Source organism: Vigna angularis, chromosome 4, assembly GCF_016808095.1.
Source record: "Vigna angularis cultivar LongXiaoDou No.4 chromosome 4, ASM1680809v1, whole genome shotgun sequence".
In the NCBI taxonomy this organism is placed as follows: domain Eukaryota; kingdom Viridiplantae; phylum Streptophyta; class Magnoliopsida; order Fabales; family Fabaceae; genus Vigna; species Vigna angularis.
The window spans coordinates 38769452-38796395 of NC_068973.1; the positions used below are offsets into that span (position 1 = coordinate 38769452).

General features: G+C 30.5%; 4 protein-coding genes across 7 annotated transcripts; 2 read left to right on the forward strand and 2 right to left on the reverse strand.

Annotated features, from left to right (window-relative positions):
- Nucleotides 1-2803: 2803 nt before the first annotated feature.
- On the reverse strand, nt 2804-6857 carry LOC108331219 (QWRF motif-containing protein 2). The gene is made up of 6 exons (XM_017565865.2): nt 6037-6857; nt 5386-5505; nt 5151-5267; nt 4940-5029; nt 3360-3467; nt 2804-3271 (listed from the first exon to the last, which is right to left on the reverse strand). The coding sequence occupies exons 1-6, from the start codon at nt 6670-6672 to the stop codon at nt 3176-3178; spliced, it is 1167 nt and encodes a 388-aa protein (XP_017421354.1). The 5' UTR covers nt 6673-6857; the 3' UTR covers nt 2804-3175.
- Nucleotides 6858-14846: 7989 nt separating this feature from the next.
- On the forward strand, nt 14847-17580 carry LOC108331650 (subtilisin-like protease SBT1.7). The gene has a single exon (XM_017566491.2). The coding sequence runs from the start codon at nt 15010-15012 to the stop codon at nt 17341-17343; it is 2334 nt and encodes a 777-aa protein (XP_017421980.1). The 5' UTR covers nt 14847-15009; the 3' UTR covers nt 17344-17580.
- An 846-nt stretch (nt 17581-18426) lies between these two features.
- On the reverse strand, nt 18427-20494 carry LOC108331651 (protein arginine N-methyltransferase 2). Its single transcript, XM_017566492.2, has 3 exons — nt 20168-20494; nt 19699-20094; nt 18427-18860 (listed from the first exon to the last, which is right to left on the reverse strand). Exons 1-3 carry the CDS (start codon nt 20442-20444, stop codon nt 18547-18549), a joined length of 987 nt encoding a protein of 328 aa, XP_017421981.1. The 5' UTR covers nt 20445-20494; the 3' UTR covers nt 18427-18546.
- Nucleotides 20495-21587: 1093 nt separating this feature from the next.
- LOC108330739 (uncharacterized) lies at nt 21588-24715 on the forward strand. Of its 4 annotated transcripts, none has more exons than XM_017565263.2 (5): nt 21588-21840; nt 22376-22490; nt 22570-23208; nt 23311-23494; nt 24348-24715. In XM_017565263.2, the coding sequence occupies exons 1-5, from the start codon at nt 21764-21766 to the stop codon at nt 24371-24373; spliced, it is 1041 nt and encodes a 346-aa protein (XP_017420752.1). In that variant the 5' UTR covers nt 21588-21763; the 3' UTR covers nt 24374-24715. The 4 variants fall into 4 exon arrangements, with proteins under 4 accessions (XP_017420752.1, XP_017420753.1, XP_052733040.1 ...); XM_017565264.2 differs by having other exon boundaries at nt 21730-21863; XM_052877080.1 differs by having other exon boundaries at nt 21824-21840; nt 22574-23208.
- The last annotated feature ends 2229 nt before the right edge of the window (nt 24716-26944 follow it).

Here is a 26944-nt window from a genome sequence, read left to right on the forward strand (position 1 = left end):
TAATTTATCAGAACAAAGGTTGGTCAACGATAACCGATACAAAATCATATGTATTATTAGTTTAAAAAAGTGACACCATTAAAAACTTTATATAATTAGAAAACGTAGTATGTTTGATTTTCAAAATAAATATCATGAAATCTGAAAAATTAAAATTTTAATCTTAAATCTTAGATCCTAAAATTTAAGTGAAACTTGTTACTTGAGTGAACATGTGCATAATAATTTATTAGACACGTGAAAAACTAAAGACGAGACTGTGGCCATCAATAAAAGAAAAAGAGAATGAATGTTTATACTTTTTTGTGGCATGATACAAGCTGATCTTAGTGACTATACCAATATGAGCTAATTTATATTGGGATTATTTTTTGTATTTGTTTTTTCTTGTTCACCTCCCTTAGTTACACACCAGCATTCGACAACTATTTTTTGCAATACAAAATAATTGTTATATAGAAAAGTGGAATACAAAAATTAAAATCACCCCATCTTCACCCTTCCTTTTTTTCTCTCTCTCCTTCAACCCTGCCATCTTTAGCCATCCTCATTTATTTTTATGTTTTTTCATCTTTTCACAGACCTTATCAAAACCAGTTTGTGTAACATTCTATTACTTGTTACAAAAAATAGTTTATGCAAAATATTTTTTTATATATTACCAAAACTAGCTTTCATAATATATTTTTTAAACGCTACTGAAATAAATTTTATAATATCTCAGAACATATGTTATATTATAGAAAATAGTTTTTGTTGAGATATTTAAAATAAAAAGAATTTGGAAATAGCAAAAAATCAATACAAATAATCTTCCTCTCAAATTCCAACTGACCTGCTAACAAAAGTTTCATTTTTAAGCTTTTGATATCTTAATAAGTACCTCCAACTCTTTTAAAAGATTTATTTTTTAACTTTAATAAAAATATTTTTATTTTCTTCTTTTTTTTATTAAAAACACCTTAATAAATATTCTTTTATTTTCTTCTCTTTCTTACCAAAATCACCTTACACCACCTTAATAATAATTTAATTTAAATATTATTTAATATAATTTTATATTTTAATAATTATCAAAATATGATTTATATTATAATAATAGTTATATTAAAAAATAAAAATAAAAATAATAATAATAATAATAAATAAAAAATGAAATAATAATAATATAAAATTTGATTTGATATGTTAAGATATATTAAAATATTAAAATAAATTACACAATTCTTAAATTTTAAATAGAAAAAAATTTAAATATGCTAACGATTTTGTTTTTTTATTTAAAATTTAATAAATATTTCATTTAAATGAAAATTATAATATTATTTATTATACTTTTATATTTTAATAATTATTAAAATATGATTTATATTTTTATAATAGTTTTATTAAAAAAATAAAAATAAAAATAATTCAAATAATAATAATGAAAATAAAAATAATATTTAAAATCAGATTTAATATATTTGAATATATTAAATTATATTAAAATATTAAATTTAATTAAATAATTATTAAAATTAAATAAAAGACAAAATTTTTAGAAGATTTTTAATCGGATATCCATATCCGTATAATATATTATCGGATTTCCTTATCGATTAACAAATTTTAATTTCTTTTATTTAAATTTTAATAATTATTTAATTTAATTTAATATTTTAATAGAATATAATATATTTAAATATTTTTAATGTCATTTTAAACACTATTTTCATTTTTATTATTATTACTTTTATTCTAGTTATTTTTACTTTTACTTTTTTAATAAAATTATTATAAAAATATAAATTATATTTTAATAATTACTAAAATATAAAAATATAATAAATAAAATTATTATTTTTAATTATATTAAATATTTATTAAATTTTAAATAAAAAACAAAACCATTAGCATATTTAAAACTTTTGTTTCTATTTAAAATTTAATAATTGTTTAATTTATTTTAATATTTTAATATATTTTAACCTATCAAATCAAATTTTCTATTATTATTATTATTTCATTTTTTTATTTTTACTTTTTAATATAACTATTATTATAATATAAATCATATTTTGATAATTATTAAAATATAAAATTATATTAAATAATAATTAAATTTTATATTAAATTAAATTATTATTAAGGTGGTGCAGAGTAATTTTAGTAAGGAAGAGAAAAAAATAAAAAGATGTTTATTAAGGTGGCTTTAATAAAAAAGAAAATGAAATAAAAATATTTTTATTAAAGTTAAAAAATAAATTTTTGAAAAGGTTGAATATTTAACGTCGTTTTGTACGATTTAACGGAAGGGATTTTATTGATGCAAATTTTATTAAGTGAGAACTTAATTGACGCATTTTTTAAAGGATAGACTAATTTAACATTTGCGAACGAACATTAAGCCAAATCTTTTAAAGACGTTAGAAGTGTACAATGAAACACTCTTTTAAAAAGGGGCCAATGGTCGAAAACAAAGAGAAAACACTTCACTCTCTACGAGGAAAAACTCATTCCGCCATGAATACATAAAAAAAGGTCGCACTAAACAAAAAGAAAAAGAAAACTATGTAGTTCCATTTAATTATATTTCAACCCTCCCCCCAAATGATCTTTAATTAAAACTAGACATACAAAAAAGAATCTCTGTAAATAAAGTGTCAATTAAATGAATAATATTCTCGAAATGAAAACGTAAAATAAGATGAAATTAGTTGATTGTTTTTATTATAATTGAAGAGAAGATGTATTTGCTTTTTACTAATATTCGAAATAGGAGACAGTAAGGTCAAAACCATACTTGGCCATCTCACCTCTGACTGAGTTCCGCTTAGAGGAAAATAAAACACAGCACGAAGACTTAAATATGATATACGGGTAGACAGAAAGGGAATAATACAATTTTATAAAGAATATCCACAATTGTATTTCACTTAACGCCATCGTGAGAAAAGAAACATCAACGATACAAACGCCGTAGCTCGTAGGTAACTTGTTTTAGTCCTTTACTTTTGCACCAGTGAGCTATTTATCAGGAGTTAACTTTCGTAGTAAAAATTAATGGAGCAATGATATGTTATAGTATATTTATATATTACAAATGATGCGAGGTATGCATTGATGCGAGGCCAAGATAAGCACAGCAATTGGTAGCACGCAAAATCATAACTTACAATGAATGTGAGCTTGGTCATACATACAGTTTTGTGCTTTGTTCCTTTCGATGTTGAGCTTCCGGTAAGCACTTTAGTTGTGAAATATGCGTTCTAAGGCTACACTCTCTAACCTGCACGCGTAAATATTTTGTCAATAAGCTTGCAGCCATACATTTGAGTTTAATGAAAATCAGCAAAATATTTAGCTTCACTATTTACCTGCATGGTTGTTACCATTGATAAAAGGTGTCTGCACTCATCAAGCAAAATATGCTCCTTTGTAATCAAGTTGGCAACTTCGACCACCAAAGAATTTAAGTATCCAACCTATCAATTGTAAATGCTTTTCAGACATTTTAGCACGTCAATGGAACCTTACTTAAAGGCACCAGGCATCACCGTTCGACTTTAACATGATAATGCATGGCCTCGGATTTAGAAACTAAGACTAATCCTAACTATTTGCACGAGTCAAAAAAATAAACTCTGTAACTCACAAGTCACTCCGAAATGTATTTATTTTTAAAGAAATCGTAGTTATTTTTAAATAGAGTAACGATAGATGACACACTTTTACATTATTTTTAAATAATGCAGAAACAGGGTTGCACAGTCAAACAAACAAGAACCTGTCGCTGTGTAGAATGGCGGGGTATGTAAAGTGGACATAAGTGTGTAATAAATTCAATTTAGAGAATGGAGGGAAAGAAAGGTGGTGGCATTAAGTCAACAAATAATCATAGAAATGCATAAACAAAAAAACAATCAAAAGAACACTTGATGGAAGGAAATAAAGGTGGTAACATCAAGTCAACAAATAATAATAAAAATGCATAAACAAAAGAATGATCAGAGGAAAACTTGAGGGAAGGAAATAAAGGTTTTAACATCGAGTCAACAAATAATAATAAAAATGTATAAATTACAAAGTTTTTAAATTTATCAAAATGGATAAAGTTTTCATAATTTATCCAGTAAATTACAATAAAAATAGTATTTTAATACATGATTTTAGTTAATTAAGTTATTCCTGTAAATATGATTTTAAATTTTTTAATGAGAATCTGTATAGAAGAATAGTATTTTAAATTAAACTTGTGTTTGCAAATGGAATTCAATAAATATAAATATAATTTTAGTTCAATAAAAAAGAAAACAAATTATAAACATATATTAAAACATAAGTTTTATTATGAAGTAATTTCAAGTAGGACTTATTTATATCAATAATTTTATTTTATTTATCCATTTCAATGAATTACAGAAACTTCAGTAAATTTTCCAAAGCCTGTATATACACTCCTCATTGGTCGCAGTTTAAGCTTATGCACTCAACCCATCTTTGTTTATCATACAACAAATGACATTAGGTAACAATTTGAACAATTTTCCCAGAAATTGGTTCCCCGCTTGTGTTTGTTATTACAAGCAAGGGAAATTGTCTTTGCAATGCTAGACTCATGGCTTATCGTTTTCTTCTGAAATACATATTTTAAGCATCCGACTAATTTAGGTCACACCGGGTATTATCACCAACAAAGCTTATTCTTAATTTTTTTAATGTCACTGCATTTCCAAGGTTGAATTTGAAACCTTTCAGACTTGAAGTGTTTTAAGTAAAACAAGCAAAGTTACTTGACTACAATAACATAATAGGAAATTCAGGATCCAGAGACCAGGTGATCCAAGAAAAACTAATTTATTAACAAATAGAAAATCAAACAAAAATTATGTTCACCCAGAAATTCAAATAATAATAGATATATAAAATCCTTATCTATGGTAAAAAGAATATGCACCTTCGGTAACAAAAAGCATACGGAGGATCCCATGGCCTTCATTATATCCACAGCTGAACAAACAGCATCCTTCACTTTATGTACATCTGCCTGACAGAAGATTTTTATATTATTCCCAAAACATGTTAATGCAGTGATATCAACTGAATCATTATGACACTACCTATCATCAAAGGAAAAGACGAATGAACAAAAAGCAAAAAGTAAATACCTTGGCCCCATCAACAACAGGGAGCCGGAGAGTGCTGGCCTTTAATGCTTCAATAGCTCCGGCAAGTGAACTTATGTAAACTTGATCCAAAATAGCCCAATCTTCCAAATAAACCATCTACAGTGAAAGTTTACTTCAGAATTTGGGATATGAAAGTTCATGTTGAAGAGAATAAAATTCAAATCTTATCAAGCTAAAAATATACTAACAATTCACAGGCTAACGTAGATCTTACTTGTTTTTTGAGAATGAAAACCAGCTTCAATTTATGCTTCAGCAATTGTAGCTCTCTCCTTTTGGAACTAACAGATTCTCGTAGTTTAGTGGTAGATGCCCAAGCATCATAGAGACAATTCTAATAAAAGAAAAATAAAATTAGCAGTCAATTTTACATGTACATCCATAACAAATCACAAGCATGATTTTATCACTAACTAAGATAGCTCATGCTAAAAGTTCAAGATGTACTACTGTAACTCTGGTGAGCTTCTACACAGTTGTGACCTGGACTAATCATGCTTATTTAATGCTACTGTTCTCTAATTGTCACTTGCTCCAGAGTCCTGAAACTCGATTTAAAATCAAGCAACTCTAGCGAGCTTCTAAAATGCATTGAATTCAACAAAAGAACTGGTCAACTTCTACATGACCTGCCTGATCTTGCCTATTTTACCATTGCACCCTAAATGTCAGCCTCTTAGTCCTATATCTCAATTTAAACTTAAGAAACTCCAGTGAACTTCTACAGAGATTACTTACTCTAATCTATCTAAGCCAAACTCGTTGAGAAGGAAGGAAGCTATACTTATATATTCACTTATAGAAATCATATAAAAAGTATATAATAATAAACTGCAAGTATCATTCCGTAGAAATAAAACCATACCTCAGCATTGGATTTCCGTGCAGAGAGATCAGAATCTGCTCTGGCGTTGACAAAACGCCACTGCAAGAGGCGGTTATGGAGAAGCCTCAGCGAATGCGCCTCCACAATTCGGTTCTCTCCCACCCTCCCTCTCTTAACATGAACGGCAAAACTCAAAACAGAAGGCTCGTTACAGGACGCTCCGTTTCCGAGCCTCAGGGGGCTCACACCTCTGGAAGAAGAAGAAGAGGCTGGGACTGCATTAGAAACCTTGTTCGGTGAAGCAGGACGAATAAAAGAAACCTGGCCCCTGCTATTTATAACTCCTCGCGGAGACGATGCGCCGTCCAACGGCGATTTTCTCGGCGCGACGAGTTTGGGAGAGGAAACGACGTTGGTTGTCGGTTTGGCTTTGTTGACGGTGATCCAGAACGTCTCCCCCTGAAACGACACGGATAGGCTTCTTGTTATCGCGGAAGTTGGAAGTATTTTGGCAGAAGACGACGTCGTGCGGGTGGCGCCACTAGTGCCGGGTCGTCTTCGCTCCACCGACTGTGATCGTTTGGGCGTGAACGGCGACGGCGACCGAGGAGACGAGGACGATGAGGTGTAACGAGGCGCGAGTTTTTTGGGCGTGGAGATTGCAGCTTCTACCATTGTTGTCCGGATAGTGTCATGAACGAGTTTCTGAATTGGGCTACGGGAAAAGCAAAGAACAAAAAGAGTGAATTGAAAATGAAGAAAATGCTAAATGGGAAGGATGTTTTGACCGTTACGGTGGAATGCGGAAACCCAGGTTTTTGAGTGTAACTGTCGCATTATAAGTAATAAAAAAAGGTGAACGAGGCTTATGAGTATGATTTTGTTAGTTAAATGCATATTAATCTGGGAGTGTGGATTGACTGAGTTGTGGTGGGTCCTGGAACACAGTAGTTAATTTGGTTAATTGGTACAATGGGACATTGGCTTCTGCATATCTCATTAATCATGTGTCCAGGTTGGACAAGGACAAGATAATATGATTAAAGCCACTTTCACCTCCCAACTGACAAACCCATGCTTTTCCAACTGACGCCAACTTCTTCCTTACCTACATATTTTCTGATTTATCTATCTCACCCAACACTTGTATATGAACGAGAAGGATTTCTGAAGATAACTGAAGATCTTTTCTCTATAAGTTAAAGTGAACTTGAAAAAATATACATTATTCATTCACAGACGAAAGCAATTAGAAAAATGCAAAAATAAGTTTACCCCAAAACAAATCCACTCCAAGAGACGAAGCACTTACTCAATTGGTGAAGTGACTTAGTGAAAGGTTGAGCGCATAAAAAGAAAAGGATGGTAACATGAGAAGGGAAAGAAAGAATGCAAGTGGGAGTGTTGGTTAAGATGGAGGACCACTTATGATTAACTTGATGACTCGTTAAAACCAAACATCTGTTACCAAATTACTGCTAAAAGCATCTTCGCTTAAGAATCACTTAAAACAATAATTTGAGTTTCTTAGCAGACAGTGTTTGCGAACACAAGCATGGTGCTTCACATTGTAATGGCCGTCGAGAATGATGGCTGGCTAGGTCCCATTGAATTGGATAATTGAGACTGTGTGAGTTGGGAGCTTGGTGAAGAAAAGAAAAGCAGACCTATCAAAATCCTATCAGATGGAAATGGGTTTGGAAATGAGAACCAATAATTTAAGTTAAAATTAATTTACGTATGAGTTGAAATAAATATTTAAACAAACTATATGAGAATTTCCATAAATTAATTTTAGCTTATAAAAATCATTTCAATCATTTATTTATTTCCAAGTAAATGATGGAGAAGATAGTACGACTAACGGTACTCATGAAACGAAAATAAGACTAAAAATTAAAATTAGTTTATATACTAACAAACTAAAATTCCTTTCTTTTTTTTTTAACTTTCTTAAAGTTTTTTAATTTGTATGTATGTAAATCAATTTTAATTTGTATGTTGTGTTTGTTTGTATGAAATGTATTGTTTATGTTGATTGACGATGAACGATTTGTGAGATTTATCACCTTCATTTTGGATGGTTCAAAAGCGTAGAATCAAGAAGATTTGAGGGATCGTAGCATATGTGAATCCTCGCATCTTAGCTTGGATTTGCGATTATTAACTATAAAATGACCAAATGTCCCTCGTATATAAGCCAATTTACTTCACACAGAGGTTGAAGATGAATGACTCTGCATTGCAGAGGTTGAAGATGGAGGTTTCAGGTGAACGTCGGAAAGACTTTGTTGTTGCTGGAACAGCTTCCATGGAGATTGGATACGATTCCAAGTCCTCACCATAAAGTTGATTTCTATAGACTTGTATTCGGTTACTACAAAGCTGTATTTGATTCCATGAACTTGTATTCGGTTACCACAAAGCTGTATTTGATTCCATGGACTTGTATTCCGTTACAAGCCATGTATTGAATTCCAGAAAGGCTGTATTCGATTCTCGTCCCTCCTTATTAGCTTCCTAGAATGAGTTTAATAATAATAATACAATTTTTCTCTCTTAAAAATTAACTTTTTTTTTTCTTTTTATAATAACTTTTATATTTATATATAATATTAAAAATTATCATTTTATATTATTTATAGAGTATTTTAGTTATCTTTGATCTCTATTAATTAAATTATTTTTTTATTATGAAATATTATATTAATTTTCACAAATTTTATTTTTAAGTTAACTCTTATTTTTAAATACTTTAAAAAAATAATAATCAATTTATTATTAAATCTTCTCACATTTAGTCTTTTGAAAATAATCTATCTTTCAAAACGAATAATTCAAACTAACAGAGCCGTAGAGAAGTTGATTCTTTTATATAAAAGCTTTTTGAAAAAGTTGATCCAACCAAACCATTGTGATTTGATTGTTGATGTTATGATGATATAAGCTTCGGATACAAGTATCGTTAAAACAATGATTTCGTTAAAATGAAGTTATTTTCATTTCCTCCAAAGCGAGTTTAAATGAGGAAGATATGTTAATAGTTGAAAAGTATCATACGTTGAAAAGTTTTAATATTATATTATGGATATGTTACTTCAACTCTCAATTAGTTAACTAATTTATAAATTAGTTTGATTAATACGAAAACATTTATTTGTATTAACTTATTTAAAAAAAGTTTATAATTTAGAAGTTATAAATTACTTTAATTTGTTTAGAGTTTTTAACTAATTTACTTGCTTTCATTATTATAATAATGAGAAATATTTTTCACATTTAAAATATAAGAAGTAATTAATCTTTATATTTCGAAATATTTTTTCATTATTTTTATTTTTATTGTATCTATTTTTATTTATTTTAATTTTATAAAAATGATTAATTATTACCCTTTTTTAAATACTTGTTAGAACTTTATTTTTTTTATAATTGAAATTAAATAAATTAATATTATAAATAGAAGTAACTCATATTTCATTACATTACATGATTTTATAAATATGTCAAAATTATATACAGTGAAAATAATAAAAGAAACCAATGGTAGGTTGACAGTGAACTTAGCAAAACGGGTGTAACAGTTAGAAATCATAGCTGGACCTTTATCCAAAAGGTATTGCAATGAATGGAGCGTTTATTTATCAAATTTTAGGATCTAATACAGAGGAAAGATCTGCCTTATTTTTGTTAATTGAATTAAAATTGTTATGAATAATTATTTTTTTGTTGATTAGTTCTTTTATATTAATTGTTTTAAATAAACGTTTGAATTGTTTGCAATATTGTATTACATTTGTAACCGTAAGTTGGAGACTTCTCTTTGAGCAAAGCGCACAAGAAACACAGTTTAATTTCTTCTCTTTAATTCTCTCTTATATACTGTATATTTTAAGTTTATATTTCTATAATATTTTGTAGTGCCTTTTAGTTTATTAAATTTTCATTGTTAAATTTAACATTTAAACAATGATGTTACTTACTAATTTATATATTCAATATATGTTGATTTACATGAAGAGTTACATCTCTTTAGAATTAAGAGTCATGTTTTCATGAATAATCAGGTTATCTCTTTATATAATAAGATAAGTTCTCCTTCTTACATTAATATTGAGAATATTATTTCAACTTTGGAGTCCTGAGTAAGGAGAGGCTCATATTTTTCATAAAAGAATGAACAGGAAAAATGTTTGTAAATTAAATAAAATGTCGAACATTCCTTCTTTATCTATTTATAACTTTTATTGTATTATGTCGACAACTCGTGTCAAAACAAATCTTTCATATTGATCTAATCTTTATATTTTGACCAAAGACTTTCAAGAAGGGTCGAAATATTAGTTATCACTATTTAGACTATGTCTAAGGTGATAAGACACCCACCACATATCACAACTTTATTAATTCTCAAAAATTGAAATTAAAATTTAATAAAAAAAATTATAAGTACTGATATTATATAAATCCTTTGAATCAAATAATATATCCAGAAACAAATCATAATATCTAAGTCGAATATTAAGCTTAATGGATAACATTGAAGAATGGTGTAGGTTGAGTGGAGCCAACAACCACAATAATGCATGATGCATAATGCATAATGCATAAAGAGTATCTTTACATTTTATATAATACTGCAGAATTGTGAGGCGATGGTGGAATAAATATCTGAAAATTGAATAGTGTAAGTAGCAGTAACCTAAGCTCTAAGTGCTTCTTCCACTATATCAACCAATATCTCAGTGGGTTTCTTGGTACAAATCAAGCATCTGTTATCTCACATATATATTTCTGCATATAAAAACAATAAAAGACAAAATCTATTTTTTCTTAAATATTTTAAATAAAACTGATTTAACCAATAAAAAATACTGAATACATATTTAATAAAAAAAATAAGTGGAAAAGTGTTTTTTGAGAATATAATTTAATTACCAACATATCGTTTGTTATGTTTGATGACAATTTAAAATGAAATACTTTTGATAAAATTTAATTAAAATAAATCATGTCAATTTAGTGTAAAAATTCAGTATGTACAAAATAATAATGATAACATTCACTCTTATTCCTTGAAAAATTTTAATTACAGGTTTAATTATTCAGTTTTTTTTTTAAATAAAGTACTTTTTGATTTTTTTTTAATATGTCTTCTAATTATTTGAATAATTAATAATAACTTTATTTACTCATATAAGTAAGAATTATTAATATTACGTTTAACAATTAATTTTAATGTATTTTATTTTGACAAATATTTTTTTTTCATAATTAGATAATATATCAGTGATGGAAAAAGATATTAATTTTAAAAATTAAATAAAGAATTGCAATTAGAAATTTGTGGGAATCAAAATTATACATTGGTAAAGTTATTGGAATCAAAAGTGGCTTTAAACCAAATGATAAATTTATATAATTATATAATACTTTTAAGAATAAAAGAAAATCATATATACATATAAAGATGAATTAATGTTACGCTATTCATTAACTAAATTCATATAACTTGTTTATCATTTTGTAGTGTACTAAAGTAGAGTGAGAGTCCTCATTTTCCACATGCTCATCCATGATTGAGAGAAAAGCAAGGGAATTATTGGCATTTATTAGGTTATTTTTAATTGCACAGTATGGAAGAATCCTATGATCAAGATGTTAATGTATACTTACTTCTTAACTGCTCATCATGTTTTGTCCACTGGACCACCATGAAAACAGAAACACACTAGAAAAGGGTAAAAACAAACTAATATAATAATCATTTATCTAATCCTTTGTTTACTCTTACAATACAAATGTTCTTTTCATCCTTTCAATAATACCTTTTTTTTTAATGTTTGGTTATTTTTTCTTTTAGGATGCATGTCATTGTCACGTGTATAGTAAAAATGTGTCTAATAACCATATCAATTTACTAATTTCAGTAGTAATAAAGGCTGAATTTTAAGATCAAGGTTTTTTTCCAACAAATGAATGGTAATGTTTTTCATTGAAGTTAATTGAAATAACATTTTTATAATTAATTATGCTATTAAAAATATTATTCATTTTACAATGGTTTAAATATGTTTTAGTTCCTTAATTTAAGTAAAAATTATAAATAATTTCTTTTTGAAACTTTGAATTAATTAAGTTCTTCGTATTTATAATTGTGTATATTTAATCTTTTTAATTAATTTTTGTTAGATTTATTTAATGTTTCTAACACTTTCTCAGTTAACATTGAAGCGTTAAAAATAATTTTACTTAAAAACATTAGAAATATTGAATAAATTTAACAAAATTTGGTTAAAATAATTAAATATATGCATTTTTAAAATTAGAGACTAAATTAGATTAAAGTTTTGAACATAAATTATTTTTAATTTTCATATTTTAAGACTAAAAATATATTTAACTCTTTTACCATCTTAATCTTATACTCTGATATATTTTTTTCTTTAAAAAATAAATAGAAAAATAAAAATAAAAGTATTAAATAGTTATTAACCTTGATTTCTAAGTGATTTAGAATGATTGGATGTATTGAAAAAAATCCTATCAAGTTTTAAGAATATCATAATGTTCAATTTTGAATTTTTTTATTCCTAGTTTGAAAGCTAAGAGTCTAAAATGAGGTATATGCAGATATTATACTTACTATATCTCTTATCTTTCAACTTCATCTTTTTTATCAAATTCATCCTTATATACTAACTAATGTGTGCATACTTTTTAAATTATGTATAAACACTTATTACATGAGATTTTATATTATAAATTTAATAAAAATAAATTTATTTCAATCAACTAAAAAATATGTATTAGAGCTAATTAATTTCGTAAATTTTATAAAAGTAAATATATCTTTTATTACAAATTGACCTATGTTATTATTCTTTTGTAATTTTAATTAAAGTTCTCTTGAATTAGTTGTACATACCTTGTTTATTACTATACAAATATTATTAACTAGCAATCAATCAAAATAATTAATCACTACATTAGTTAAATTAAATATCATTTTATAAATTAAAATTTATTGGTATCTAAAACAATTTCTACTATGAAAACAAATTATTATTAATTTGTGAATTAAAATTAAAATTAATCTCTAATATTAATTATCAATATTTTAGCTACTAAACTAGAATATTAAAGACCAATTTAGACTTAACTTTCAAACTAATTATAATTATTTATTTATAATAATATTATTTTATTATCAATAATTTTAAGTTTATAAAATGGTATCTATATTAACTCTAGAATTAATTATATTTTAATATTTTTTTTGTAGTGTATAATTAAACTATTTTATATTAAATTAATTTAAAAAAATGGTTGATGTGCCTTCAGTGTGATGAGAAGTACTTAAAAAGAACTATCACCAAAAATTATTTATTTACAGAAGAAATGTAATGATTGCAAGCTAGTTTTTAGAAATAGTGGAGATATAAAATAATTAAAAGAACCATAGCCACCAAGTATGTCTTTTATGAATATAGTTTAACAGTGTAGATGTTGTAGGAATTGATTGTGTTTGATTTATTATTTCCATAGTGTTCTTGCAACTTACACACTCACACTTAGTTGGGATAGTACATTTCCACAAGCAATGCCACTTTTCTTTGTATATAAGTACACTCCAAACTTTTTCAAAAGTGAAAATATGACATGTAAAGTAAACAGTCGAACAAAATTTTATATATATATATATATATATATATATATATATATATATATATATATATAATTAGAAGTTTAAGTAAAGTGACAGTAAACCCGTTTTTTCTCTCTCTCTCTTAATAATATCATAGTAAAAGAAAGAGGTGGTATATTATCTCTTCTGATACATTAAAGAATTACTTTGCCTAATAAATTGAACAATTTAGCGAAAAAAAGGAAAAAAAGATTAAAAGAGTTCTTTTTTTTTCAGTAAAAAGATTAATATTTTTATTCATTACATAATTATATGTTCCTTTGGTGAGAAATCAAGAAAGATTTGACATTAATATTTTAGTTTGAGTGTGTCATGATTTTATCTTGAAAAATATGTCTTATGTTTCTCTTATCGAATTTTCCTAAAGAAGCATTGAAATAGAAGGTATTTTTTCTTTTTTGTGAAAAATAATTTTAACAGGATCCTATGTAGTTCACCGTGTGCAGTTATACATCCAACTACTACAGTTTATTACATTTTATTTTAATGTTATTATTTCATTATATAATCAAATAAGTTGAATGGGTTCAAATTAACACTGTGACGTATTAACTTAGTCAAGTTTAGATTGGTGGGAAGTGATTGAATTTAGTGGGATAAACAGAAAATCTAAAGCCAACCGTTGCTTGTGTTTATTGAATTAATTAAATGAAATAAAATGAAGCAATCTCCATGGCCCATGCATGCAAAAACAACTAGTTTTATAGATGTTATAAATGATAGTTAATAATATTCCTGATTTGATAGAACACATTTCCTAAACTACTTTTAGTCATCTTTATTAGAGAAAATTTATAGAATTAAAGGTAAAGGTATTTTTTGAATAACACTATTAGATCAAATTTGAAGATAAACATGGTTTTTTTTATCTTCCTATAAATCAGTACAGAATTACTTAACAAATTTTATAATCTTTCACTTTATCAAAAACTTCAGTGCTTGAATTCATTTTGTATATTTAATAGAATTAAAATAAATTCTCATCGGGTGTAATATCTTTAAACAAGAGAATGGTGATTTCATTTTGTTCCTTTTACATTTTTACGAGAAAAAAATTATAATATATATAAATTTGTTAACTTTTGCTATACGTATTTAAAATTTGACATAAACATAGTTTTATATGGATGAAAGTGTACATTGCGTTTCCATTACACTGTTTTTTTCATCCCTTATTATCATTCCCTTCCAATTATTGGAAGATAGCTTAGCTTGGCCCGCAGCCAACAATATATAGCAACTTTCCCTGTGTTTCTGAAGCAAATTGGAGAGAAGGCTGAGACTAAATTCTGTTAAAACCTGAAATGGTGGAGCGAGAGCAAGCTGACAAGATGAATATGGTGATATTCAAGTCCCTTCTGATTTCTTTGCTGCTGGTTTTCTGTAGCAGACACACCGTAGCAGAAAAGAAAACCAATCACCACTCTAAAAGCACATACATAATTCACATGGACAAATTCAACATGCCATCAAGCTTCAATGACCATCTCCTCTGGTATGATTCGTCACTGAAATCAGTGTCAGAGTCAGCAGAGATGCTCTACACATACCAACATGTAGCTCATGGCTTCTCCACAAGGCTAACTAGCCAAGAAGCAGAGTTACTCTCAAAGCAACCCGGAATTCTCTCTGTCATCCCTGAAGTTAGATACGATCTTCACACAACTCGAACACCAGAGTTTCTGGGGTTGGGGAAAGCCATCACTTTTTCACTGGCCTCTGGAAAACAAAGCGATGTGGTTGTTGGAGTGCTAGACACTGGTGTGTGGCCCGAGCTAAAAAGCTTCGATGACAAGGGTCTTGGGCCAGTTCCAAGTAGCTGGAAAGGTGAGTGTGAGAGAGGTAAGAACTTCAACCCATCAAACTGTAACAAGAAGCTGATTGGTGCAAGGTTTTTCGCCAAGGGCTATGAGGCAGCGTTTGGACCCATCAATGAAAGTACAGAATCAAAGTCACCAAGGGATGATGATGGCCATGGAACTCACACCTCAACAACAGCAGCAGGCTCTGTAGTTGCAGGAGCTAGCCTCTTCGGCTTTGCTAATGGGACAGCAAGAGGAATGGCCACACAGGCCAGAGTTGCTACATACAAAGTGTGTTGGCTTGGAGGATGCTTTTCATCAGACATAGCTGCTGGTATTGACAAGGCCATTGCAGATGGTGTCAACATCCTTTCCATGTCAATTGGGGGAGGTTTGACGGATTACTACAGAGACACTATTGCGATTGGAACCTTTGCTGCCACTGCCCACGGAATACTGGTTTCCACTTCAGCAGGAAATGGTGGGCCTAGTCAAGCATCTTTGTCTAATGTGGCACCATGGTTAACCACAGTTGGTGCTGGAACTATAGACCGTGACTTCCCTGCCTATGTCACCCTTGGAAATGGGAAGGCATACACTGGGGTGTCCCTTTACAATGGCAAACTCCCACCCAAGACTCCAATTCCAATTGTGTATGCCGGTAATGTAAGTGGTGATTCAGAAGGAAGTCAGTGCAGCAAAGGTAGTTTGATTGCTGCAAAAGTAGCAGGAAAAATCGTGATTTGTGACAGAGGAGGGAATCCAAGGGTGGAAAAGGGTCTGGTGGTGAAGAGTGCTGGAGGCATTGGGATGATACTAGCAAACAATGAAGATTACGGGGAAGAGTTAATAGCTGACTCTTATCTCCTTCCCGCACTAGCTTTGGGCCAGAAATCCAGCAATGAGCTAAAGAAGTATGTTTTCTCATCTCCCAATCCCACAGCTAAACTTTCGTTTGGTGGCACCCAGTTAGGGGTTCAACCATCCCCAGTGGTGGCAGCTTTCAGCTCAAGAGGGCCCAATTTGCTAACACCAAAGGTGCTCAAACCAGACCTGATAGCTCCAGGAGTTAACATCCTAGCTGGATGGACTGGTGCAGTTGGACCAACTGGTATGACTGAAGACACAAGGCATGTGGAATTCAACATCATCTCAGGCACATCCATGTCCTGCCCCCATGTCAGTGGGTTAGCTGCCCTTCTTAAGGGCACTCACCCAGAATGGAGCCCTGCAGCTATAAGGTCTGCCCTCATGACCACATCTTACAGAACCTACAAAAACGGGCAAACCTTAAAAGATGTTGACAATGGCCTACCAGCTACGCCGTTTGATTTTGGGGCTGGACATGTAGATCCAGTGGCTGCTTTTGATCCTGGCCTTGTCTATGATGCCACCGTGGATGACTACTTGAGCTTCTTCTGTGCCCTGAAATACAGTTCCTATCAGATAAAGCTTGTTGCAAGGAGAGATTTTACTTGCAGCAAAAGGAAGAAGTACAGAGTGGAAGATCTCAACTACCCATCTTTTGCTGTTCCTTTTAACACGGCTTTTGGAGTAAAGGGTGGTTCTCAAAAACCAACCACTGTTCAGTACACAAGGACTTTAACAAACGTGGGTGCCCCAGCAACGTATACAGTTTCAGTGACGCAGTCTCCCTCGGTGAAGATTGTGGTTCAACCACAAACACTTAGTTTCCGTGAACTAAATGAGAAGAAGAGCTACACAGTTACGTTCACGTCTTCTTCAAAGCCTTCTGGGACAACCAGTTTTGCTTATCTAGAATGGTCTGATGGGAAACACAAGGTTTCTAGTCCCATTGCTTTCAGCTGGACTTGACACTGATTTTTAAAGGCCCTAACTCTGAATTACCTGTTGCAAACGCGGCTGAGTTCAAGAATAATCGTTTATCTATGTTTTGTTTTGCTTTTGGTCCAGCAAAGGGGTATGATGTTTGTGTCTCTTGCTGTTCTCTGAAAATTATAAAAGAATGATTGTACAGTAAAGAAACAGGGTAATGGACTAATGGCTTGTCTGAATTAATGAATAATGGCACTGAATGGTAATTCGTATTTACTAAGCTTTTTGGTCTTGTTGGCGCGTACATGACAGGTTTATCTATCAGACTGTTTATCCACTGCAGGCATCCCAATCCCTTTACCAGTACATTTAGATTTCTTTAGGTAATTTAGTAGTACTGATATGTATGTAATAAGGAATAAAAATATGAAGACCAAAAACTGAAGTGCTAAGACATTTGCTCGGAAGTTTAGTTGTATCCTCTTAAAACATCTTTGGACAAATTTCTCTAAAAACATTTCTTGAAGAGAAATATAATCAAAACAAAATATCTTTTCCAGTGAAAATTAATTTATATATAGTTTATTTTTATAAAAGTTCTCTCGTGAATTTTTCTAATTTTTTGTTTTTTTTCAGAAGTCGTTCCAGGAATAAGCTTATCTATCTTTATTAGCGTCAAGAATTGAGAAGACGGTGACACTAGCTATTACCACACTGACTTGACTAGATTGTTACCTTCATATAGAAAGCTTAACAAAGGGAAAAGGGGGATAAAGCTCAACTTACTCTAAACTTCATCTAGTTATGAGCACTCGTAGCCTTAGACTTGAAAACAATAGCTTTTTCTGAATTCCATAATTTGAAAAGAAATCCTTCGTTATTGACTATGGTGATCTTTCTTGAATCATGGTGATTATGGCCAAAAACTTCTGAATTTAAACGACACCATGTAATGAAATTAACATATGAAGTTGAGGATTTTAATATGATTCCAACTGTATTCTTACAGTATCATTTTTTAAGTTACAAATGCAACAACAATGTTAGAACACTTTTGACTGATTAAAATCACCATACACCACTCCATTTAATATCCTCAACAGTTTTCAAAAAACACTGCATGAGATTTCAGTCATTCCTTTGATTTAACTATATAAAAGGGACAAAAACTAGCATCAATGGTGAAATTAGTAACTGCAGAGGGTGCAGTTCTTCTAAACTGCAGAACATAAATTTCCTACATCATTCAGGGTCTTCTACAGACTGGCAGACAGGAAGGTAGTACGTATCTAGCTGCCAATATCTTTGTTTCACACCTTCCCAAACTTGTTCTCCTAAACAATCCTTAACAGGTAATGGGATTAATTGCGTGGAATACCCCAAATTCTCAAGCTCAAGTGATACCAAATGGCAGTAAACAACATGGAAAAACGCATTACTGCCACAGAGGCCATTGAAGAATGAGTAGATACCACCAGGCTTCAATAGTGTTGGGAGATGTTGGTGGAATTCCCTCAAATCATCGTAGTACTCCCCATAGGTGTCAAAAAATATTCCTGAACACAATTCATGCCGTTGATCCAAATCAGACATAACCCAGATAAAACTCATCACGCATAATACACACATTCAACAACAATGATAATAAAGCCTAATTTTCTACTAGGTGAGAGGTCAGTGCATGGAGTGCATGACAATATAGAAAACAGTTAAAGATCAAATTCCCAAAAAATTGGATACATTTGATACAAATAAGTAAAACTCCCAGTTCGAAACTGGGTCTAACTCAACTCCAAAAGCTAAAAAATTAAAGATTTCCCGCACTTATATAACCATAAACTATAAACTTTGGTTGTGAGAATGGATAAAGATCAATTAAGATAGGGTGCCTGGTAGGAGAGAAAGAACAAAAGAGAATTAAAAAAAAAAAAAACTGTTTCCTATTTATACTCATCTCTCTATCTGTATCCTCATCTCTTCTCTATTTCTCTTCAATTAAACACCTTTAATTTTCATCTTATTTATCAAATATTTCCACTCCACCAACTGATTTACATCCAACCTATTTCTCTCCTCTCTATCAGTCACACCCTTAGTAGCCATATCATTACAATATGAAATCTTCAATTAACTAAAAACTGAACTCGCAGATAATTTGATAACAGGTGGACGGTCCGTTTGGGTGAGCTCTCAGCTTAAAATTAGATATTAAGCTTAAATAACTCCAAAAGAGTGACCCAAAAAACAAAATTTAGCAGACTCCCTAGCCAATATAGGATCTCCGAAAATAATAATAATAAAAAATATTTCGACTGTTTTAAACAAAAGACAATTGAATAAATTGTAGTGCTAAATTAAGTATCAACGTTCGTGGAGATAAGAATTAGAAATTACCATCATATGTTTCAAGCTGAGACAGAACATCCTGCCATCGGCCAAAAACTATCTTAACATTTTCCTTCTGACCCCAACCGGAGCGAAGCATGCGTTGATACACCTCCGGATGAGCCTCAACGATGGTGTGTGATGCAGGTGCATACTGCTGAATAGCCGAATCCACGAGCCCCATTCCGAAACCAACATTGAGCACGTGGCCCCCTCCCGAACAAACAGCTTTGGCATGAGCCTCCATCAATGGCTTCTCCCACGCCATCATCACAGCTTTGCTTTCAGAGTCCATGAGCTTGTCTTCGCTAAAACTCACCCTATCTTCCAAATAATCGACACCAGAATCTTCGCTCTTGTTTTCCTTCCTCGCAATTGTTCCCAGGATCAGTTCGGCCTGAATCCCTGGCAAATTGATACGAAATCAGATCCCAATAGGCAAATAGTACTACTCGGAATGGAAAAGAAGAATGTGTACCGGCGTTTAGAAGAAGGTCGAAGGCTTCGCTGTGACCTTCCTTCATGGCGTAGTCGCCGGCAGAGAGGCCGGAGGGAGAGAGGCCGTTCCAGGGAGCGCCGGCAGAAAGGAGGAGAGTGAGGACGGGTGCATGGCCTTGCTTTGCGGCGTGCATAAGAGGGTTGAGGCCCTCGCCGTCAAAGTGGGTGACATCGGTGCCGGAGTCTATGAGAGCCTTCACTCTCTCCGTGTCACCCTTTCTGGCCGCCTCGCACAGTTGCTCCTCTGCTTCCTTCATCTTCTTGTTTCCAACCCTCAAACCCTCACCTTCCAATCTAAAACCTTTCTCATTTCTTCTTTATTATAACAATTTTCGTATTTATTTTCTATTTTCTACATTAATATTGGATAAAAAATTATGAAAAAGAAAGTTTTTGGTTTTACAACATATTAGGAATTATTTTTTAAGTGTGCTTATAGTTTTATAAGATGAATGAGTTTAATTTTTATTACAATATTATTTTTAAAAATTTTGAAGTCACTTTTACTTTTTATAAAATAAAACAAAATTTGGTATGCATTATTGAAAAAAATACCTTTACAAAATACAAATAATTAATTCCATATATTCATTTAAAAAAAGCGACATTTTTTAGAAGTTAGAAATTATTTAGAAATATATATTTTGTTGGATTAATAGTCAAGTATCTGATTAATAATTAAAATGTTTAATAAAAATTATCATAAAATATAACAAATATTTCATATTTAGTTAAATAAATAAACTATTAACTAATGACAAAGAGAGGAAGGGAAAAAATAATTGTTTTAGCATTTGAAGAGTGAAAAAGTATGTTAAATTATAGATCATATCGTTTGGTTCGTTCCATCTTTGTAAAAAAAAATATTAAATAGGTTTTTTCTTTATATCTCAATCTAATCTTTATTTTAAAAATTTGATGCAGAGATTTTCTATTAGTATTGTACTAATAATATTAAAGAGGTATTAAATAGGTTTTTAATAATTTTATGCCAATATGTAAAAATTCTCTTTTTGTGTTAATTTTTATATTTATCCTTTAAATAGTTTTTTAAAATTAAAATAATTATCTTATCAATATTATTTTTAGGTGATTGTTAATTTAAATTTAAATATTTTTTATTTAGCATTTTTTAAACTTAATTATATTTTAATTAAAACATTACTTACAAAATAAATAAAAATTACTTACAATAAAATTATAAAAGTTATACCTATTTAATTTTATAATCATAATAATAAAAAAAATAGTTTTATTAAAAAAAAATTAAGTAAAGTGTCATTATAGTGCTGATTCTGGTGGTATTAATATTAATAAGTGAAACACGAGGGACCTTATAATTTGATGAATAAAATGGGTGAGGTAAGAAGAGGGATATATATAATCTAATTATTCTTCTTACTTTTTGGTTTCATTGCAAATTGCAATTCCTGGCATTATTCTGAGAGAGAACAGAATAACAAGAACATCTCTTCCAATTAATTCACCACCTTTCCCTCTATCCCCAACACAGATTACCCACTATTTTCTTTTCCATATTCCAGTTATCATACATTTATATTATCATTCAATATTCATGGCGTCCAGTTTTGATCGATGGGAAAAAGATCCTTTCTTTAGTGCTGCCGAAGAAGTTCAGGAATCTTCTGACCGGTATCTGTTGTTCTTCCAATTAGGTTTTCCATTTGATTTTTATGTTTAATCCAATGGTTAATTTTGTTTTTCCGAGGAATGTAGGCATAATAGAATATAATCTTGCCATGTAATTCCATTTTGGGGGGAAATAAATGCACCTCCCAATAATACCTACCTTTTTATTCTATTATTTGGCATTGAAGTCAATGTTGAATGACTTTAAGGTTTTTAAGTTCATTTTTTTTGCACAATCTCAACAGAAGAAGCCTGAATTGATGTCATTTTCTTGTTATTATTATTAACCAATATTACGGGGCGCTTTGGCTCTGCTACAAGATCAAGCTTTCCTCATAAGCTTCGACCCCTGGGTTGGCTTTGAAACTAATTGTGGGTCAGGGACGGATAACATAGTTAAAATTCGTCATTCCTGTCCCTGGATGTGTTTTTGCTGGAATTGAACTTTAAGTCTTCCTCAGCGTGTGTTTCCAACTGAACCACATATCTATTGGATCTAATTTTCTAGTTATTGACATGGTATGATTGTGTTTTCTAGGATGGAATCTATCTATAGAACATGGATTCACGCAATGAAGGATGCATCCAGCCTGTGGAACTGCGATGAAGCCCGCCGAGATCTACAAACTGCCATTGGCACTGCTAAATGGCAGGTAATTTCTCTTAGTAAATAGTTTCAAATTTTGTATCATCATAACAAAGCATGTGGTTGCACTTGTATGGCTTATGCAGTTAGAGGAATTTGAACGGGCTACTCGGTCAAGTTATAGCAAAGTTTCAACTGAGGATGCGAGAAATAGACACCGAGATTTTGTTGATGCCATCCGTGACAAGATCAGCAATGTTGAACATTTGTTACTAGAACCTGTTCATTCAGGTAGCAAGGCTTCTCTGCCTTGGCCACGTCTGGATGAAGGAGAGCGTGATGAACTCGCATCATTTCTTTCGGGAACATCGGCTGCTGTTTGCAAAATTCCTGTGAAATGTGCCAGCAGAGATGGTGAAAATGTGCAGTTAAGTGACAAAGATTCTATCCCTAATTGTTCAAGCAATTTACATGTTTCATCTGGGTGGGTTTCGTCTGATGCAGCACAAGAAAAGTCACTTGGGCATCGCAGGGCAGCTAGTGCTGATCCTGACATTGGTTCTTGGCAAATCACTGTTTCTGATGGTGTGCAAGAATCAAATTCCTCCAATGGTTCTTCCAGTCTAAATCCTGTACACAAGGTAGCAAGTCTCTCTGGATTTTTTGGTTCCGTGGAAACTATCTCTAAGTTGAAGTGGCCGAAGAATGGTTATAGAAAGCTGAAACCAGTGAATCATTGTGAAGAAACGGATAATGCACTATTACCATCAGCTGGATTGAATGGGGTTTGTGCTTTAGCTGCTTCTGTTTTTTAACAGAGTTTTGCTTGTGTATGTCGATGCTTTTGCTCAATTCTTAATATTTCATGTTTATTTTTCTAAATACAGGGCAACAATGCATACTATGAAAAAAGTAAGACTTGCCTTGATAATTATGACGAATCTTATGATAAGCAACTCCACGGGTGGTACGGGGCTTTGCAAAGGCAGCTTCAAAGATCTCAATACCAAATGCAATACAATCGGCATGTTCAAATAACTATCTGGGCTGTTATTCTCCTTTGCTTGATTGGTAAGCTTTAGATCTTTGTTTGGGTGTTTTAAAGAAACGTATGCATTTGCATTCTCTCAAATTTCTATAGCTTTTATCATACACTACTTAATTGGTGGAATTTCACCTCCTTCCTTTTTATTCTAATAATTGGTATTGCCGTGTTGATGATGCTTTCCATTTAGGTCATCCGCTCTCCCTTGATCATGGAACTATTTTCGTCTCTTTTTACTCCTGGTTCCTTTGTTTCTGAAAGCCAGAAGGCTACTTCTTGGTGCTCTTCGTTCCTTTCTATGTACATGATTTCACACATGGACATGAAGCTATTTTGAACTTATAAAACTTTATTATTCCTACATTTCCCTTCTTCTCAAGTCTTCAATCTATTTATTATGTTTACACTGTATACTCTGAAATTCTGATCACATACATTGGTTATCCAAACAGTGCTAGTAATCAGCAACTGCACTTCTAACTATTTTTTAAATTTGGTCGGTAACCTGACCTCTAGCATTGCTTATATTCCATGCATACTTGGGGAGGGTGGGGAGAGGGTACATCCAAATGTCATATGAGAGAGATTAGTCAAGATTACCTCTTCTAAAATTTTACTCAGAAATTTTATATTTCGCTGTTTTCACCTACCAAAGGGTGTTCTGTGTGCATCATTGTGCTTATATCTCGGTCTATAGTACTTGGTAACTGTTTGAAGCTTTGTCCTAATGCCTCACAGGCTGAAGGAATATTCACAAGCTATGTCAATTCTAGACTGCAATTGTTGTTAGTCTTAGGGTGTTTCTGTTCAATTGTTGTTTACTTTGGCCGTCCATTCTAGAAATAATATATATTGCTTACAATTTTGATTTCACTGCAGTTTTTATTGCTTTTTGCACGATGTAGAAAGGAAGATTTTGTTCCATTATTTATCACTTTCTGGAATGCGGCAGGCAGAATCAGCGGAGCCTTGATTCGAGTTCATAAATTACTTTTTCTGGTTCTCTTTGGCATACATGTTCTGATGTAACATTTTAATGCTTTGACATCACTGTTTAGAGTCTTCCATTACACCCAGTGTAGCACTTCCTAGCTGTTTTTCTCTTCATGGCATTTTTCACCTATTTTAGAATGGTCTCAGGAAGAGTGTTTTATTCTCTCTTCGCTTTTGTACTATATCAGGAGATACAGATGTACAGGACTAATTGAATGAACAGTAACCAATATAATTTCTCATGGATGCTTTAACTGTGTTATCTACCAAAGATTTTAGCTTTGCGTTTACAATTTGGGGCCAATATCTTCATTCATGCCAATTGCTAAGAACTAATGAAATTGACTTGTTTTATACTAAGTTTAGAGCTTTGGAAAGATTATATATTGTTCAAGGACTCAACAAATAAAGATTTATTAATTGTACCGAATCTTTGGAAGACTCAGCCTGTCATTTCAATTATTTTGTATTAGTTTTATTTGATTAAACTTTCATTTTTGTCTCTTAAATTTTCACCGGAGTACATCTGTAATAAAAAGAAAGTTTCCATTGTCCTGCCCAGACAAGGCATTGTCTATTGAAGAAAAAATATATACATGCTATGTGTTTTATAGAAAAGTTTCTTTTTTTACCTCTATATGTTTCTTCCTTTATCCTATATAAAAAAATGTCTCATTTTACCTTTTTTTTAATTGTGTAAGATAGAAATAAAAATAATTTATGAGTTCGGATTTCACAATTCAGAAGACATTAAAAAAAAATACTTCGAGAAGTTGGAGATGGTTAAAAAAAAAAGGTTTCGTATGATTCAGAAATTATTTTCAACTTTTGGATTTTACAATGTGAAAGTTTTTTTAAGGAAAAAAGTGGCCTGTGAATTTTATAATTTAGTGATATTTTTTTAATTTTAAATTGTAATATTTTAATAAACCTAAATAAGAATGGATTTTTTTGGAAGAATAAACCGTGTATTTACTCATATTTTGTGTTTTGGCTTGTAAATAATCGTTTGCATAAAAAAATTGACTTATATCACAATTTTCAAATTGTGTAGTTTGAGAATAAGTTTGTATAATTAGTATATATAAAAAATAATTATTTCAAAGGGTGTTTCTCCCGCTACAAATTTGTAAGGCATTTTTTTAATCACCATGCGGTAATTTAATTTTGAAATTATCAAAATGTTACAAGTTTTAAAAAAAGTTTTGAGGTTGAACAAGTCATGTTAACAAGATTTCATTTCATAATTAAAAAGTCTTATGTTTTTTAAAATTACAAAAATATTATCATTATAATTATATCTATAATAGCAATAATTATTAATAAAATATATAATAAAAAATAAAAATTATATATGTATAAAAGTTGTATTAGTAGTAATATTATTATTATTAATAATATTATTATTCTTAATAAACATGATTATATTATTATTATTAATTTTATTAATAATAATAATATTATTATTATCATTATTATTAATACTATTATATTATTATTAATAATAACAATGGAAGGGAAATCGATTATGTAAAGAGAAGAATCAATTCTCTCTCCCAGTTGTGTTATATTATCTTTCTCCTTCATTGGTTTCCACAATTATCATCAACAGGAGGAGCAAGGCAGCATCAAGCATGAGACGAGAACAGCAGCACCTCCACAACACATTCTTATTTCAAATTAAACTTAGTACATTCCTTTCATATCTCACCCTCTTTTCGTCCATGATTCTTCCTCCAACAAATCCGCGCTTCCAAATCACCCTCAAACAAACATGTCAGAAATTCACACATCCATCTTCGTATTTGTGCTTTAAGACTGTCATCCACCAAAACAAATGATGTCGCTCATAAGTTGGAATAAAGAATAGAGATTTGGATAATGGTTGGCACAAATTCTCATGTTTTTTTTTTAAGAATTCAAGTTTGAGTTATATTTTAATACTAAAATAAGAAATAATCAGATAAATAATATATATTAAAAATCATTAAATATATTCTATTTTAATATTTTGAATTAGAAGTAATGTTTTAATGTTTTATATTATGGTTTTCATAATTGATCAGTATTGAATTTCTCTTTATATGACTATTAAAATATTCAACTATAGAGGTTAAAAACAAATAAAACAAATTGTCTACTGTGCCGAATGTAGAATTGTGTGTTTTGTTTACTTTGTTTTAAAAATTAATTTATTTTTGGTCATTTAGAGAATTTCTTTTACCAAACACATCTCATGTCATAGTTTGTGTCAAATAGAAAAAGTAAAATAATAAATTAACAGATAACATCACGAAATGGTTAAGCCTACAAAGCAATTCTCTTTTAGTCTTCAACCAGGTGTCAGGAGTCTCTTTAATTACTTGTTAGGAAAACTATGTATGTATTAAGAGAGTGAAACGTGGAAGGAATATATAACTTTTAATAGAAAATTTACATATAACACATTGAAAATTTTATTTGACTCATGCCTGATACATTAA